The following is an 18986-nucleotide window of genomic DNA, read 5'->3' on the forward strand; positions in this document are numbered from 1 at the left end:
GCTCTATTTCCGGTCAAAATCATACTGTGACAATGCTCGGAGATCCAAGAGATCGTATTCCCACCCCGAGTCAGAGACTTTGTTAATTTAATCAAATTTTGGGGGAGAATACGATCTGTTGAAACTCCGAGCATTGTCACAGTATCATTTTGACCGGAAATGGAGCTCTCAAGTCAGCTAAACTGACCGGCTTCCACTGCCTCTTTCTCAGGCACTGCAGATCGCAACAGCACACTGATCGAAATAAATAAATCTATTTATTTATTTCATGCCATGGGTACAAAGAGATACCACTAAGTGAAAATATTTGTGTAAATAAACCAAAAAAATATATCAGTTAAATAAATAAATAAATCCCATCAACCTTCAGGTCAAAAATAGTTGATGAAAATGAAAGAAAATATGACCGTTTCGGATTGTTGTGCAACAAAGACGATTTGTCTACATTTTTAATAAATAAGTTAATTTATTTGAAAAAAAAGTGATAAACCTGAATTGTAAAAAGCTAAGCAGTTTATTAAAGTCTGGTTCAAAAAAAAAAAAATTTTTTTTAAATTCATTTAATTTCAGATTGTGCACAAAATCTGAAAAACATCCCAGAACCACGACACTAAGAATGGTGAATAACAACAGAAATCAAAATAAAGACGTTCGTAAACTATTTAAAAGGAATTATTTTATGTTTTCCCCAAAACTGATTGGCCATCAGTGAGACGTGATGCATGAAAGGGTTTATTCAGCCTGGTTCAGGAGTTCTGTCGTCAGATTAGACAAATCAAATGCTGCAAATAAACATGATTAATTGTTAGAAATCATCATTAGAGTGAATCCCTAATTCTGAGCGATGAGCGAACGTACAGGGCTTCCAACAAGGTCAGAAAAACACTGTGGAGAAGAAGAGAGTTTTTAGGAAGTGACTTTCCCTCAGCAGGCCGCCCACCACCCCAGCAGTGACGCATGAAGGGATGGAGATTGCCAAGAGCCGTGATGAATCGAGTGTGTTTGAGGTTTGAGTCGAGCTTTTCCAAGACACACTGCAACCTGGTTACAAGATCCATAGTGATTTTTTTTTTTCCACGAGCAAAGTGAAAGTACTGCTGAATATTTTTTACCAAGCTTATATAACACAAACACACACTTTCCATCTATTAGATTAACTCGGAGTAGAAGTTTCTTCTCTGTTGGCTGGAAGTCCAATCAATGAAGCTGTTCTTATGGAAAGTGTGTTTCAGGAGTGTTTCTGTTTCCAGAACAAGATGATTTAATTTCAACATCCTGATCACAGCGAATATAATCTTAAAGGTGCGCTTTCGTGTACTACTATTACTTCCTGTTACTACCTCGCCTCACTGTTTGATGGACACGTAGCACATGAATACCTGACTGTCTAACTCCTCCCCTTTCTGCAGAAAGGAGCTCTCGACAACTCAAACTATTACAAAAATATTTCTTCGCTTCCACATCATTTCACTTCCACTTAAGTTAGTCCTTTTTTTTTGGGGGGGCACACTTTTCCAGATGTTCTCCGAGACATAAACCAGGCTTAAAGATCTCCTACAAAGGTAACCACGACTCCTACATGTCGCAAAGCTCTCGTCTCACGTACCTTCAGCTTATCCGGTGATGTATAGGGAGCCTCTGGAGCGTAGATACGGAAGATATCAGCAAGACAGCAGGCCACCAAGAGCCTGACGTCTTTGTCCGGGTGCTTCAGGAAGAAATCTGAAGCCAGGTGCAGAGCGAGGTTCAGGTACAGCTCTTTCTCCTCCTCCGAATCTTGGTCCATGTCCATGAAGGTCTTTACCACCATCTATTGGGGAAAGGGAAAAAAAAAAAAATCCAGCAAGGAATCCGTTCAGGTCATCTAGTGCTGGAGAGAATAAATCAAGAACCCTACCAAGAATGACCCTTCGGGTTTACCTTCAGCCTCCGGACCATCTCCTCCTTGGAGATTTTATCGGAGATCTCCTTCACCCCTGGTGGGTAGGTGATCTTGCCATCTGTGGCTCGATTCTTGGAGTGAGCCATGCTCTCCAACTAGTGCACGCTAAGGGTGAAAGGGAAGGGGGGGAAAAAAAAAAAACACACATTTGCATAGAGTTACAACCTGATACACAACCTCAACGTATTCAGTGTTTAATTTATTAAAGAAATGTTATAATTAACAGTTATTCAACGAAATCGAGTCGTACATGAGCTGGTAGCCGACGAGGCGCGTAGCACCGAGTCGGCTATAATCCATGTATGACGAGATTGAGCCAAATAACTGTTTTGTTCTATCTGCATTCACTGGATTTTGAGAAACCGAGCATTTTTGTTTTTATTTTTTGCAAATTCAATAAATAATAATAAAAATTTAGACAAAACGTCCGACAAAATCATTTCCGCTTAGAATGTAAACACATCGGTGAAACAACAGTCGCAATTTGCGAAAAATGCTATAATATTTATCACAGTTCTTGAAAAAAATATTAAAACGATACGTTCTTATCATCAAATACTTTCATTCCATTGTTTTTTTTTTGGGGGGGGGTTGTTTTTGAGTTTTATTTCGTCCTTGGTTGGTTCAGCAACACGCTCCGCCACTTTGTTTTTCTCTACTCACAGTATATGAGCTGATATCCTAGTGGTAGAGTAGCCAATCAATCAGAGTGCACGATTGCTCATATCCAGTGAATGTGGATAGAATAACACGTTTTATAAAATCACAGCACAGGTCAATGCTGAACTCGGATTGTTCAGTAGTTCTGGCTCCAACATGAGCCATCGTGATCGTCATATCACCCTGAAGAGATCAAAACTACCTCGGAACCGTCAATCATTTCAGATTCAGGTCTCGATTGGATTATCTGCTGTTTTATAGAGAGAGAGAAAGGGGGGGAGAGAGAGAGAGAGAGAGAGAGAGAGAGAGAGAGAGAAGCCTGCGCTTTTGCTGCATTTCTCAAATGGTACGCTGACGTCAAGATACAAAGCTCCTACACATAAATGTGGAAATGTTGGCAGGACCATCTATAAATCCGGACAAATAAACAAAACAAAAACCAACCCTGTGCGGTCCAGGAAACACATTCCCGTCGCCCAACAGACAAGCGAGCTCGGTCTTCTGCCGATACAGCATCCGCTTGCATTTTTTCTTCCCCTCCATTTTTATTTGGTTTCCTAACCGGGGAAACCAGAGCACAAAACCCAGTTCCAAATCCTGCCGCGCTACACACTTCGGCTTTTTCCTCCAACGATATGACTTAATGACCTCATCTTTCATTTCCGTTCGTCTGTATTAAGGCACTTAACTCGCTAACTGCCTCAACACGTTTGTACATCATGCTTGTTTGGACGAGCTGATGAATTTATTAATTCCTTCACCCCTGTGGGGTCAGGCGTCCAATCAGTCAGACATCTGAGGTTTCGACACACAGGGAGCTCAAGAAGCTCATCATTATGATCCGAGTGCTTGAAATGAAAGTCACACAGACACACACAACCCGAAATCACGACAAAATGTCTCAAGTGACCACTACGCACTGTTCCCAAATGCTCCTCCATGACGACGTGCCCCCCCCATACACACACAAAGTAATAAAACACTTCATTACGGTCTGAATGTTGGCGTAACAGAGGACAATGGAAACTTTTACAGAGCGTGAAATTATTTGTTTTGATAAACAGTCTGGAAATGAGCCAAGACAGTGATTTTAAAATATCTTGAGCCTCAAGGCAGGGCTCGAAATTCAGATATTTTTTCCACCAGCCAGCCAGACTAGTGACCTTCCAAAGTAACTCACCAAACAGAAAATCATTCATTCATTATCTCTAGCCGCTTTATCCTTCTACAGGGTCGCAGGCAAGCTGGAGCCTATCCCAGCTGACTACGGGCGAAAGGCGGGGTACACCCTGGACAAGTCGCCAGGTCATCACAGGGCTGACACATAGACACAGACAACCATTCACACTCACATTCACACCTACGGTCAATTTAGAGTCACCAGTTAACCTAACCTGCATGTCTTTGGACTGTGGGGGAAACCGGAGCACCCGGAGGAAACCCACGCGGACACGGGGAGAACATGCAAACTCCACACAGAAAGGCCCTCGCCGGCCCCGGGGCTCGAACCCAGGACCTTCTTGCTGTGAGGCGACAGCGCTAACCACTACACCACCGTGCCGCCCCAAACAGAAAATCAACTAGCCAAAATTTGTTCATGTATGAATTTTACTTCTGTCAAAAATAACGCAAAAGAGAGTAGTTACCACTGTTCACGACCAATGCGCATTTATTTCAAGACCCGAGTATTTTGATACTATTGTTAAATACATAAATGAGAACAACACAGAGCACCATAATATAATATCAACAAATAATAATATATTGGAAAACTTCGCAACTTGGTGTATGAGTACTGAAAACAAATATCCTTACTATCATGACTATAGCACCCAAAACATGTCCAACATGCTTTCTGTATTTAACCATTTATGAGAGAGAAAGCATTAGGAGCTTCAGGCCAAGTTTACATTAGACCGTATCTGTCTCGTTTTCTTCGCGGATGCACTGTCCGTTTACATTAAAACGCCTGGAAACGCCGGGAAACGGGAATCCGCCAGGGTCCACGTATTCAATCCAGATCGTGTCTGGTCCGGTGCTGTGTAAACATTGAGATACGCGGATACGCTGTGCTGAGCTCTAGCTGGCGTCGTCATTGGACAACGTCACTGTGACATCCACCTTCCTGATTCACTGGCGTTGGTCATGTGACGCGACTGCTGAAAAACAGCGCGGACTTCCGCCTTGTATCACCTTTCATTAAAGAGTATAAAAGTATGAAAATACTGCAAATACTGATGCAAATACTGCCCATTGTGTAGTTATGATTGTCTTTAGGCTTGCCATCCTTCCACTTGCAAGTGGTAAGTGACGCACATGCCCGACATGCACTGAGATCACACACACAGCGGCTCAGTCCCAAATCACTGCTCGTGCGCTTCACTCGCGCACTCTGTGAGCTGCGCAGGGCCGGAGTGCGCACCCGCTGTTCAGGGCGGAGTGATTTGGAGTGCAGGATGCCTGCGGAGCCGAGCGTATCCGTGTATTGGCGTTGCTGTGTGCACACTAATCGTTTTAAAAACGTTAATCTGATGATCCGCTGATACGGTCTAATGTAAACCCCACCTTATATTGACTAGGAATCAACTTGAAAAAAATTTATTCCATAAAAATCGTATCGCAGCTGAGGCCTACCCTGCTCCCACGTTTGCTTATAAGTCCTTTGTCGTTTCTCCTTCTCGTACGCTTTATCGGCGGCCTTTTTCTCCTCTTCAGACCGAGGTCGCTTTGTCCCCATCTCTGGCGGTTTCTGTACACCTTTCAGAAAATTCCACATCGCAACGTAGCTTTGGCAGATGTAGATGTAAACAACAAAAACACGTGTTTAAATGGGCGATAATGTGGCCACATCTATTGAATCTGATAACATGATTACCGCGATATTCAGCGAGATGCGTTATCTGCATGCGCAGTAGTGAAAAAACCGACAGCCTGACTCGTACACGATGTGATTCGGAATTCTTTGGCATTTTCCATCCTGCCGATAAACACATCGATTAACACAGACACGGCACGCGCTTAATATGTGGCAGCTTTAGTTGACGGTGTGTCTGAATTAGGGCTGTGCAATATGGAAAAAAAAATGAATATCCCGATACATTTTCTCCATTTCACGATATACGATATATTGAAATCTCCTCTAAAGGACCCCATGAAATCTAACTTTTACTCTTTTCACTACAATCCCTGCAGATTAAATAATATTGATGATATTGATAATAACAAAGATGTGACAAACTGAAAAAACAAATCTTGAAAATTGCAACAAAGGGGCAATACAATACACAGCTGCTCAGAGCTCGAATCAATAAAGTGCAAGCTCAACACTGAGAAAGACATTTAGCCTAAATAAGAAAAGTGCTCATTCATTAAATTATTTTAAAAAAATAGAGGTAGCTCTCCAAGCTATTAACCTGACGACTAAGAACCGCTGGAACATTCACAATAGAGAGAGAGAGAGATTGAGGGAGAGAAGAGAGAGATCTGCAAAACATCATTTTTCTCTTTGCATACTTTTGAACTGAATGTTTTCTGGCTCTGCCTCTCAGATGTGTATACTGTAATTCCGGAATTGCCTTCTCTGTAAAATGTCTGTGACCAGGCAACTCATATTTGGGATCGAGTGCGTTTAGTAATTTTTGGAAGCCTGGTTTTTCCACTATACTAACTGGGATCATGTGTTCGGCAATGACGTTAGTGATTGCATCCATTATAGCTCTCCATCTCGGACTCGTTTTCTCATATGGGGTGGCTTTGGAGAACGAGGCCGCTATGGTCATTTGTTTAGCTTGTGGGGGGTTTTAGCTCGTGGGCAAGTAGTTCGGAGTTTAAGAGATTCTTCATACTGTACCGGGTGAGTTTTCAGGTGATGAAACATATTTGTAGTGCTGCTGCCTTTCATGATGAGGTTTTTTTTTTTTTGCACACTTTACAAACTGGCATTTGCTGTTCCACGTCCTCCTCGCGATATCCAAAAAAAATGCTAGATGACTGACCCCTTACTAGTTCTTTTAGGAACCAATTCATCCACTTCCATTTTTAATTTGTCGCCGAAATTGACAGAGCTTACACGGTGGCCTACGCAACACCAGCGATTGCACGAACCGAGTCAGCGCTGTAAACCGAAACTAGGAAATCTTCCCGCAAGTTCCTTTCAGCACCGAGATGTCGCCCGGGAGTGGTTGGCGAGTGTGTGACGTTATTGTTTTGTTTTTTACCCTTAGGCAGCCTCTCACGTTACTGCCTGAGGGACGGGGAGAAAACCACCGGAAAAGGTTTCAAACAAACGCAACAAACACGAAACAAACGCAAATCGGCAAATGACCATAAAATACTCGATAGTTACGATATAATAATTTTATGTATCTCACACAGAATTTGAGATATAATCGAGTATATTCGATATATCGCACAGCCCTAGTCTGAATCTTCGCTTCATATATATTTATTTTCAACTAGCCGACCGGGCTGCCTCGTGACAGGAATTACCCGTCAAATGACAAATTAAGTCGCCTCGGGCGACCGGGCCACCGCGAATTTCGAGCCCTGCCTCAAGGGATCCTATCCATACCAATCCCACCGTTTTCCGGCTGTTGTTAAATTATATTAAAAGACATTATGCGCTGCCTGGCCAAAAGGAAAAAAAGAAAAACAAGTCAGCATTTGGACTTAAATATGCAAAAACTTCAGAGCTTTTAGTGCAGTGATTAATGCGTTTCAGCTGCAACAACTGTTTTAACCCAGACTGATACAGTCAGCAGCTTCTCACTTCTTAAAGGAGAACTGAAGGCAAATTTTCATCATCAAAATTCTATTTCTCATTTTATTAAATCTAGGATTGCATTTCTGACAGCCATTTTGTCACTGCTATAGCAAGTTGTGTGTGTTTGAAATACGCTACGTAATACATCAGTCCGTATGTCAAAGCAATGGCCGTAAACGAGATTCGTTGAGACCTGTGCAAGACATCGTAGTACGGAAGTAAAACGTACAGCGGAAATCAAGCGCGCCCTCTTCCGAATGCTGACGTAAATCAAGCTGGAAGTTTTCCGTGTCTGAAATCGCTCTGCACGCCATTTTGTAGTGCTGTCCGAAACCTTAGTGAGGATTATGTGGGAAATGCGCTCAGCATAATATGTACCGTACTTATCCTAATAAACGCGCCCGAGCGCGATGCAAAACATGAAGGGGGAGCGTCAATTTCGACCCTTAAATGACAAAAATCGAACATGACAAAATCATCGGAATTTAAAACATTTATTTTGAAACACATGAAAACACAGTTATATGTCCAAAAAGTCAATTAAACAATGTCCAGCTCGCTTATAAGGATAACACTGGTAAGTAAACTATTTGTAGTGACGTCACAATTCACGTCATCGTCGATGTTTATGAGCTCACAAAACAAAATGTCGTCCTCAAAACGATCCTTCACCGCTAGTTAAGTTAAAGGTTGTAGAACTGGCAGAGCAGAAAGGCAAACACTTAGCTGCAAAAACATTTAATGTTCACCGTAAACGTGTACAAGAGTGGTGCAAACAAAAGGTACGTCTCCACCCGTATTGATATCCGCAGCAGAGTGAATGTCCGTATTTTATACTGTCCACGTTTACTAACGCGATTTCCGGTAAAAAAAAAAAAATCAGCGGTGAAATTGAACGTCTCTGTTGTGGTTTGTTGGATTTAAAGTTTGTTAAATGAAGAAAATGGTTGGTAAATACTATTCCAGCTCTGAAAATCGTGGAGGCGCGTCAAATAGGGAGGGCGCTTCTATAAGGATAAATACGGTATTTAAATCACAAAAAACACATGCATGTATTTATTATTTTGAAAACCCACCAGCCGCCTGATCTGGAACGTTTTAATTGTGCGACAGTAATGACGTAAATACCAGCGCGACGGACTCGTCCTTATCCTGCCGTCTTTCCGACTCTTCTCTACTCCACGTTGGTTCGAAGTCGTATGGAATAATCTCCATCACTGATGAAGCTAGCAAATCTCAAAATTAATCTAAATTGCAACGATCTGGCAGCTGTGTAAACAGTTTTCAAAATGGCGGCGCCGACACTTCACGTTTGAAGTCTCGCACAAGTCTTGTGAAAATCGCGCAGATAAGCGACGCCTGCCGTGGACCAAACGAACTACATTCAACATGGCTAAAAACCGAAAAGGCTGATAAGTGTAATATAGTATGCCAATACGAGTCGGTTAATAAAACCAAAAACGTAACTGAATGACACGTTAATTACGAAATTAACAAAGCAAGTTTAAAAGTGACTTCAGATCCGCTCACGGAAAAGATGTTAACATTTCTCAGAGGAGTCAAATGACAGGCCTGGATCAAGCAAAGAAAACAACTAAGGAGTTGCTGAAATGACTGGAATGGGGTTAAGAACTGACCACCACATTATTAAAACCTGGAAGGCAGGCTTGTAGTACTCGAGTCTGACTCATGCCCTAATTTTAAGGACTCGTGCATGAACTGCATTTGGACTCGGATTTTTTTTCTTTATTTTTTGTAACATGACATAATAATTTGGCATAAGATATTTATATCTGCATTAATTTTTGTACTAGTTTTGTGCAAGAGTGTCACACCTGCGCGCCTTGGCACGTGCATCAGATGCACTCTCGGGCGCGCTCTGGACAGCGCACGCACGCCAAACGGACTCTCACACGCGCCGTAAACGACTCGCACCTGCACAGGATTAAGGCGCAATCAGCATGCCAATATAAAAACTGTGAAAAAACACTTCCTTTGCGAAGTATTGAGTTCCTTGTTTGGTTTCCTGATCCCCGATTTCCTGTTCCTCGTCTTTGATTCTGCCGAGTCTACGACAGCCTGTTTGTGCCTCGCTCGACCTACTGCCTGTTTCACTGTTTTATGATTTTGCCTGCCGTCTTCACTTGTATTAATAAACACACCTTCTGCACTTACATCCGTCTCCCAACCATCTCTGACAGAATACGTCACACTCCCTGATAAAGAGAAGCACATTCACCTGTTCATACGTCATGTTCAGGAACAAACTAACGTTAATGGCGCTAAAACAGCCACCGTCAAATGGTGCGGTTGGAGTCTTGTTCTCGGACTTGACTCGGATCAACGGTGGACTTGAACACTGGGGACTTGAGACTGGACTCGGACTCAAGGTTTAGTCACTCGACTTCAACACTGCTGGACGGACAGGGGTGAACTGTTAACAGTGAACTTCACAGAAGAAATGTGGTTAGGATTTAAAAAAAAAAAAAAAGTTAGTGAGACCAATCATTAGAAAAGGCTTCAGTTTGCTAGGGAGCATAAACATCAGACTCTGGAGCAATGGAAAAAGGTCACGTGGTCTAATGAGTCCACAGTGGCCCTATTCCTAAGGGATGGGTTCTCTGTAAATGTGGAGTGTGCAGTTATTACAACATGTCTCTTTGGCTAGCAGATACAGCAACTGGACGCCTTCCACCCTAACTGTTTGTGCAGAATCCTAAAGGTTCGGTACCACGATCACATTCCGAACCTTGAGAGAAGAACTGGTGGTTGTAGCCTGGGAATCAGCATTATCTCCTGCCATCTCCTTTACTTTGGGCATGTGGCACGAACGTCAGATGGCAGGCTCCCTAAATTCCTGCTAGACAGGGTTCCCGCCCATGGCTCGAGAGGTTTTGGATGCCCAAGACTCAACATCCTGAAGATGCTCTTGAGCTGTATCTCAGAAAGGATCATGATACTGTGATGACGAAGCTTTACACATTGGATCGAGCTAAACGGCACCAAATCCTACATCCTGCCAAACAACGATTAAAAGATTGCGAGCAAGCAGAAGACCGGATGAAGACCTGACCAAGGTAAAGATAAGGTGAGGTGAGTGATGGGCGTGTCAGGGTAAGAAGGAAATCCCATGAAGTGATGCCACTCAGAGACTCGTAATGATCTGGGGTTCATTCAGTTCGAGGCTCAGCAACAGTCTGGGACAATAAAATGAAGTCAGTTGACATCCTGAATGACCAGGTTATCATTTCATCAAGGGATTTTTTTTCTTCCCTGATGCCACAGGAATAAAATTAGGGCTCAGATTTTGAAAGAGTGGTTCATGGAGCATGAAGTCACCACCAGAGTCCCGACCTGAACCCCAGTGAAACTCCTTGGGATGCTGAAGACGACTTTATGGACTGATTTGACTCTCCAGCCATCAAGACTTCGGTTCAAAATATATGAAACTCTGGATGGAAACAAAACGTTGTGACATAATGCATCAAGTTCTTGAAAACATGTGTGCTGTAATCAAAGCTGAAGGTGGGCCAATGAAAATCCTGTGCACGATTTCTTTTTCGCTGGTTCTTGTCCTGAAAGAACAGTAATTTGCGATACAGATGTTCTGCAGAAATGCGTGTGCGCACTCGTGCTAGCACAAGTTTACAACATAATGATGTGTCAGACTCCAGTCCAGAACTTAAGCGCCACTCTGGTGGTCTGCTCACTCGTTCCCTGACCTTCTGTAGCCAAGTTCCTTCAGGAAAACAAACCCTCACTGTGATCAGGGTTCAAACCGGTTCTCCAAAAAGATCATTTTCCCCCCTCAATGTTTTCAAGATCAGATTCTTTTTAACTCTTACACAAAATTCTATAAAAGTACGGTTAAGCATATCCAGCTTCTCTGTCCAGGTTTGGCAGGGAGACACGACCCACACCATTCTTTACATGCACATGAGTTACACAGTGAAGAAAGGTTTAAAAAATATATATATACACATGTCTTCAGTGGAGGCTGGAGCAAAAACGTTCCTGGAATTAATTTAATTTTAAAGCTAGACGGCCTTTTGATTTCATAAAATTAGTGAAATTTAATTCCCTCTGAAATGTGGTCATTGTGATATATGTTTATTTCTGTAATATCTCACAAAATATCAGGCCATTCTGCTCTGTGGCTGGGAAGTTATTTAATTTGAAGGGATTAAAGCAAATAACGAGCATGAAATCGCTCGCTTCGTGCAGTCAAGCAGACAGAGGAAGTCCGTGTGTGCGCGTGTGTACAGGTTTACCTTTGAGCATGCACTGACAGTTCCATCATTCTGTCGCTAAACGAACAGCTGATCACACCGAGGTGCACGCTGAGCGCCGATATTTATTAGTTTGGTCCTGCGTTTCCTTTCCTTCGTATATAACGTAACATCTTTTCTTCTCGCTTTCCGTTACTGTAGTCGGTCTTTGACGTTTCGTTCGCACACTCGTGTCCTCCATTTTTCTCTCCTGTTTCACATTTGTATCCCACAATGCCTTGCGCGAACGGGGAAAGCCCACCACGTCATGCATGACGTAGTATCTTGTATTGGGTCATTGTGAAGCAGGAAAAAATAAATAGCAGAGAATTTAGGGCCACATGGCCTTAAATTAATTAATTGTTTTTTTTTTAAAAACGAATAAAATTGGAAGTCTGAGATTCGAATTCAGTATCTTTGTCACTAAACAAAAATAATTGTGTGTTGGGAAAATTATTTTTATGACCTACACTTGAAAAATCTGAAAGGCAGTCTACCTTTAATATAGAAAGCTTGTAAAGATAAACTGTCCAAAAAATTCAGAAATCAAAATCAATGCACGTTAAAACTACATACAGCTGTAGTCAGAAGTTTACATACACTCCTCACGGACATGAACGTCATGGCAATATCGGACTTTCAATGATTTCTTTGAACTGTTCTTGTTCTGTAGCAGAAGATGATTATACAACATACAGCTTTAACTGAAAAAAAAAAAATTAAGTGCACAAGTTCTAATTTACTGTGTTTTCTGAAATCAAGGATCAAAAACAAATTGAGCACACCTACAGTACCGTGCAAGTCTTAGGCAGATGTAAAGAAATGCTGTAAACCAAAAATGGCTTAAAAATGAATAAACAAACAAACCAGCAATAAGCCACAATAAATCAAAGTCAATATTTGGTGTGAGACGACCACAGGGCTTTCCCAAAGCACAGAGACATGGTGCTCCTCCACGCTGTGCGACGTCAACGCCACACTGTCACTTGCACGCCAAAAATTAAATGAAATGTCAAACTATATATTGAACAATGCAGAGCAGCTAGATCTCGTTCCCCTCTGAAAACGAGTAATAACTATAGAAAATAGGAAGATATTGTAATATACAGGTCTTGACTATCCTGGAACTCAACCCAGAAGTGAAAAAGGGTTTCGCTGCATGCACTGACCGCCATTCGCAATCAGACATAAAACCATGTTCTTGGCACTGGTCACTAGATGGCGCTGTTGTTCAATTCAGCCTCAATTCTGTTCCTGGCATCCTGGAATTGGAAAATGAAGGTTTGCTATGAAGTGTTTCCATTTCAAATCTAATTTTGCGCTTTAAATTTTGCCCCTTGCATATTTGACAAGTTTAAAAAATAAATAAAATAAATAAAAACCCACAGCAAATTTAATCATGTTGATTTGGACCTAAATCAGCCTTAGGCTACATCCACACGACAACAGCAACGAGATTTTATAAAAAAAAAAAAAAATTATATATATATATATATATATATATATATATATATATATATATATATATATATATATATATATATATATAGCATCCACATGGGCAACAGATCAGTAAAATATCAGGTACATATGGCAACGCAACGCTTGCTGAAAACGATGCAATACACATGCCACACCTCTACGTGCGCTGTAAGACGGTCCCATCGGAGACACCAGAACAATAGAAGTAGTAGACGCATGCGCATAAACCCCTTCTTCTACCCGGCGTGAAGTACTCACAGGAACAAACACACAACAACAAGAAGATGGCTGCAACTACGCGAGGAAATCGTGCCTTCTGTGTGTACAAATTAGTTTTATTAGTGTGCATAGTTTTATATAACAATTTTCTTATTGTGTGTGAACATTCTGAAAAGCATTTTTATATAATTTATATAACTTTTTATATTGCGTGTGAACATTTTGAAAAGCAGTCTTATACAATAAAAAAAAAAGAAATTCAAAAAATGGTTCAGTTACTTGTTTATTTAAAAGAAAAGCTGTATACAAAAGTGAATGCAATGCAGTGGTTCATACAAAACAGCGAGTGCGCTGCTTGTTCTAGTCATGTGGTTGTGACGTCTAGGGCTGGGAATCGATCTGGATTTCCTGGATCGATTCGATTTCGATTCATTAGGTCACGATCCGATTCGATCCACAATTCGATCCGATTCGATTCGATATCGATTCATGTACATATTGCTGTATTGTCACTTTAAAACTTTTAAATAAAAACTGACCCTATTGACAAACAGCTCCATGTCTGTTTGTGCTTGTATCTGTGTATGTGTAAGAGGGACACACAGAGAGACAAGAGTTCAAGTTTGAAAGAAAGCTTATTTATTTTGGAATGAAACATATCCAGGTTTTATTTGAAGTCTAAATCAAAATTATGACATTTGGTGGCCCTCTTTTAGTTAAATAACATACCCAGGTCTGGGTTTCTGACCACAAAAAAATAGCTCATCAGTCAAGAAATTATGTTTGACTGATAAGTCTCAGAGTGTAACAAACTATGACATTTGGTGGCCCTCTTCTAGTTAAATAACATACCCAGGTCTGGGTTTCTGAACACAAAAAAAAAAAAATAGCTCATCAGTCAAGAAATTACTGTCTCGCTTAGATGTTTTCGGCTGGGCAAGACGTAGCGTGGCTCTAACCTCTTTACTAGTAGCCTAAACCCAGCATTTTCGACTACGCTGTAGGGGCGGAGGTCTTTACAAATAAAGATCCCGACTCCCTCTGTAAGGCTCATAGCACGCTTAGACTGTGGGGGAAATTTCACACCAAATGCATTTTCAAGTGCCGTCTGCTTCGCGTCAGGTTTAGCACTAGCTGTCTCGGGGTGGTGCCTGGATAAATGGTTTCTTTAGATTGGTGGTATTGCCCAGATATTTTACTTCTATTTGGCACAACTTGCAAACTGCATTCGTTTTGTCCAGTTCGTCTCTGTCCTCATACCGTTTGAAGCCGAAGTGTTTCCACACATCCGACTTCATCCCCGGCGGTGTTTTTAACCGGGCAGCTTCATCCATCTTCTTGTTTTCTTTATAAGTTTCGTTTTGCCGGCACCCGCTTTTATAGTGCTCCTTGCGCGTTGGAGAAAATAGTGTTATAGGCACCTGGAAGAAATCGATTCACATGTTGTTGGATCGATATCGTGTTTTTTTCACGTGAATCGATATGGAATCGTGGATCGATTTTTTGACCACAGCTCTAGTGACGTCATCGTAAACAAATCCGTTCTACTCATCCAGACGACTTCGCAACGGCGCCGTTGCCAGATTTTTCCACTCTGGAACCCGTTCTCAAAAAATATCATTTTGGGGCACCCAAAACGCCGGTGCCGTGTGGACGCCAGGCCGAAACGATAAACAATTTTATCAGATTCACCTGAATCCGTTGCCGTGTGGACAGGGCCTTAGATGCCACGAGAATACACCATTTAAAGCCCAATTTCAAAATTTTCTGGACAGCATGCCCCCGGGCCCCCCTAGCGGCCTTCGGGGCCCTCCAGGCCGGGCCAGCTCTTACATGCTGGGCTTCGTATCAGTAGCTGATATTTTTCTGGAGAAAGCCCTGGATACTTTGCTTTTAAAAAAAAATAAATAAATAAAAGCGTCTGAGGTCCAGTGAGTGCAGTTTTATGCGGAAATGAGCTGTAGGTTTTACTGAGCATCTTACAGAACCAGCCACAGTTCTTCTGGACACTGTCACACTCGCTTCTTCATTTTGCACCAAAACCCAGCAGCCTTCATTAGGTTTTCTTTTTTCATCTGAAAAGTGCTCCCATATGGAATATGCTGCTCAGATACAAATAGTTTTCTCTCCAACATTCATTTTCCAGCACAAAATTAAATGTTTGGAACTTGAAAGTGGTTTTGTACTGACTTGATAACGTAGAAGTCATAAAATAGAAACCTATAACAGAAAGTCTGTATGGAAAAAAAAAATAAGATGCCTTAGACTTTTGCACAGAACTGTATATTTGGTTAAAATGTCCCTCAGCAAGTTTAACCTTGATGTTTTTGGTTACCATCAACAAGCTTCTGGCGAGATACCTGACCGCTACGCTTGGCAGAATTAGTCGAGCTCAATTAAATTTGTTTCCTGGCAAGGACCAGACTTCTAAGCACAGGCCACATGTTTTCGATAGGGTTGAGGTCAGGATCATTCCAAAAGCTTCACATTAGCCTGCCTTCTCCATTCCACAACCAGCTTTGATGAGTTTGAGGCCATCGTCCTGCTGGAAAACCAAACCGAGTCCAAGGTCCAACCATCTCGCTGATGGTTTGAGGTTATCCTGAAGAATTCTGAGGTAGTCCTCAGTCCTTCATCATCATTCCATCCATTTTGTTTGAACGCCTCACTTTTACTCCTCCAAACATACCTCTGGTTGCTGTGGTCAAGCAACTCAAGCTTTGTCTCATCTGACCATAAAACTTTTCTCCAGAACGCTTTTTCTTTTTCCATGCGGTCAGCTACAAACTTTAGTCAACCTTGAAGGTGTCGATTTTGGAAAAGGGGCTTCGTTCTTGGATGGCAACCTCTCGGTCAATGGTGATGTGAAACTTGCTTGACTGTAGATAGTGACACTGGTGCTCCAGTAACTTTCAGTTCAAGGCAGGCCTGTGACTTGGTGGTTCCTCTGTTGTTCCTGACCATCAAAATCGACTTCCAGTCAGCTGATGGTGACGGTTTAGGTCTTCTTCCAGACTTTGGTAAAGTGGCTACACTGCCCAATAACTTGCACTTGCAGGTCAGGGCCACTCAAACCCCTCGCCAAGTCGGGGTCGCTGCCCAAACTCTCCCTCAACCAGGCTTTCCCAAAACATCACTTGGTCTGGGGTCCCAAACTATCACCAAGTCATGCATTCCCAAACTTGCTTGGTCAGGGGTTCTCAAACACGGGGTCGCAATCCCTTCTTTTGTTTGTTCATGTAATTAGGAATAGCACAAAATATAAGGACAGCCTTTGTGATATTTAAAAAATTTTTTTTACTAGGGGTCACATTTAACTGAGGAACATATGAATTAAGAGCGCATACACTTTTTCCCCACCGCAATATCATCGGAAAGAAGTTCAACAAGAAAAACTGATGAATTTCCCCAAAACAAACTTGCACTGTTTCTCAAATCGTATCCTTACGCGAAACTCTAGATTGTTACAGAGTATTGAAACTAACCCGTTTTCTTTTTAAAGTGTCTGTTTGAATTTTAAAAACAATTCTTACAGCCTTGCAACGTTCAAACTCATTTTGCACACAAAACCAGAATTTTCTAGATGATTAGCGAGTACTTTGAAAGTAAGGCCCGAGAGTTCACACATTGAGACTCGGGACAACAACAATAGTAGGGAGTTTTACCAGAGCTCGTTAGTGTGTGAAATGGCCAAGCGTTATACAGTTTGACTTGGAAGCCTGACAGACAGAGGAGATGTTTTGGCTTTGGGGTGTTGCTTTAATCCGTCAAAATGTACATCATCAAGTACGTATGCGAGTGAGTAAACAAGGTTGGGCGAGTCAGACTTATTTATATTAAAAATGTCAAAAATGTCGTGTTATTAACACGTTAACTTGACTCAATTTTAACAGCGATAATTTTTTTTATCGCGAGATTAACGCTCTGTGACATGATGTAGGTTTTTCATAAGCTTTTGAAACTGCCAGGAACTTGGAACAGAGACTTTGCTTAGAAAAACGATAGCAGCTAGACTGTAATGCCACGCCCCGCACAGCCAGAGTCCTCTGCCCTCCCCCGAAGAGCCACGGTGCTCGGCTTAGGTTTCGTTTTCCCATCGGCGGCTCCAGCCCGACTTTGCAGTGGCTGTGACAAGACGTGTTATGCTCTGCAATAAAAAAAATAAATAAATAAAAACATTGGTACAACCAGTGTTCGAACTATGCCGATATTTTCGGGGGGTCCCTTTTTTTTCCCCTTGGGAGGGTGCTTGCGCTTGTCTCAGAGCGCGGCTGTCCATCGCGCGCTCACTTCGGATATGCAAATGCTTCCCGTTACACATGATTGCTATGTCAATAAACATCATTTTGCCAATATTTTAGAAACCCCCCAACATTTCCCAAATCATGTTTTCAAGGGATCTCATGTCTGTTTCAGGGGATCTCGGATCCCCCGAGTACCCCCGTAGTTCGAACGGTGAGCAAGCCCATTCACTTTTTTATGCTGATAAGAGAATTACAATGGTTTTTCATGTGACAAAAATGTGCGATTAAATTGCGATTAATCGCGAGTTAACTATGACAGTCGCAACATTAATCGCGATTAAATATTTTAATCGCTTGACAGCACTAATTAAAAAATAAAAAAGTAAGTAAAATTGCAACATAAATTCAGGATTGGAGAAATTAGAAACTGGAGATCTCTGAACGATTTCTGCATTTATGTGCCAGATGAAGAGACGCAACAGATAGTGCATCAACAGCTGAAATACTTCCAGAAGTATCCACACACTCATTAAGCGCTGGGACACTTGCAGCGAATTAAATGGAGATTACATCAAAATATGATACAGATGTATGACAACTAACACCACATAAAACAAATTAAGGTTTTAATTTGACTTCTGTATAAACGAGCCTTTAATTCTGAATTAATTATCAGTGTTCTTCGACAAATTCATCTTTTGGTGCCCAAATGACTTAAGTCAGTCGAGTCAGGATTATAAAAGAACCATCTCATCAAGCTGGATTAAATGCAAGTCATCAATAAAACGCAGGGTCGCTACAGAAACCCCGCTGCCTCCGAGGACATTTCTCAGGTCATCATGTCAGCAAAGGATAGAGCTGGTCCTCGCTCCAATTAAACACAACACAACAAGGCAGAAAACCTCAATAAGCTCAGCTGAAACAGAATCTCTCATCCTTTCTCCAAATCACAATGATGCTACGGGGGGGGTACTGTTTTTTAGGGCATTTTTTCTGAGGAATGATAAACATGGGCATCGGATATGGGTCAGGTCTCATTTCGGTGTGAACAAGTGGAACAAAAAAAAAAAAAAAGGGGAAGAAAAAAAAAAAAAAAATCAGGTGGCAGGGCTCAACATTAAGGACTGCCCGATTGCCCGGGGCAAGTGGGATATGTCCCTGACATGCCCGACCAGGCAAGTTGCAACAAGCATACATTACAAACTAGCACATCAAAAATTAGGCTTTTTGATCTTTTGTTTCAGTTCCTAAAAGCATCCCTCGCTACGTATCCGCCATTGTGTCTTGGCTGTTTTCTTAGTCTTGGTTTCATTTACTGCTTTGCAGGTTATTTTATATCCCCCTGCTGTTGTAGTATGGGACGCGTACTGTTTACAGACTCCTTATGCATGACGTCACACATCATGTGA

The 18986-nt window shown here is 41.8% G+C and overlaps 1 protein-coding gene across 2 annotated transcripts in view; it reads right to left on the reverse strand.

The window, feature by feature from the left end:
• pds5b (PDS5 cohesin associated factor B) overlaps positions 1-18986 on the reverse strand; it is a 157270-nt gene that overhangs the window by 131640 nt on the left and 6644 nt on the right. For both annotated transcript variants that reach the window (XM_060897739.1, XM_060897738.1), the window contains exons 2-3: positions 1921-2047; positions 1607-1810 (exon numbers count right to left, since the gene is read on the reverse strand). In XM_060897739.1, the coding sequence (XP_060753722.1) occupies positions 1607-1810; positions 1921-2028 (312 nt within the window). In that variant the 5' untranslated portion in view covers positions 2029-2047. The remainder of the gene's footprint in view (positions 1-1606; positions 1811-1920; positions 2048-18986) is intronic.

The sequence above is a fragment of the Neoarius graeffei genome, chromosome 17 (genome assembly GCF_027579695.1).
Source record: "Neoarius graeffei isolate fNeoGra1 chromosome 17, fNeoGra1.pri, whole genome shotgun sequence".
Classification (NCBI taxonomy): domain Eukaryota; kingdom Metazoa; phylum Chordata; class Actinopteri; order Siluriformes; family Ariidae; genus Neoarius; species Neoarius graeffei.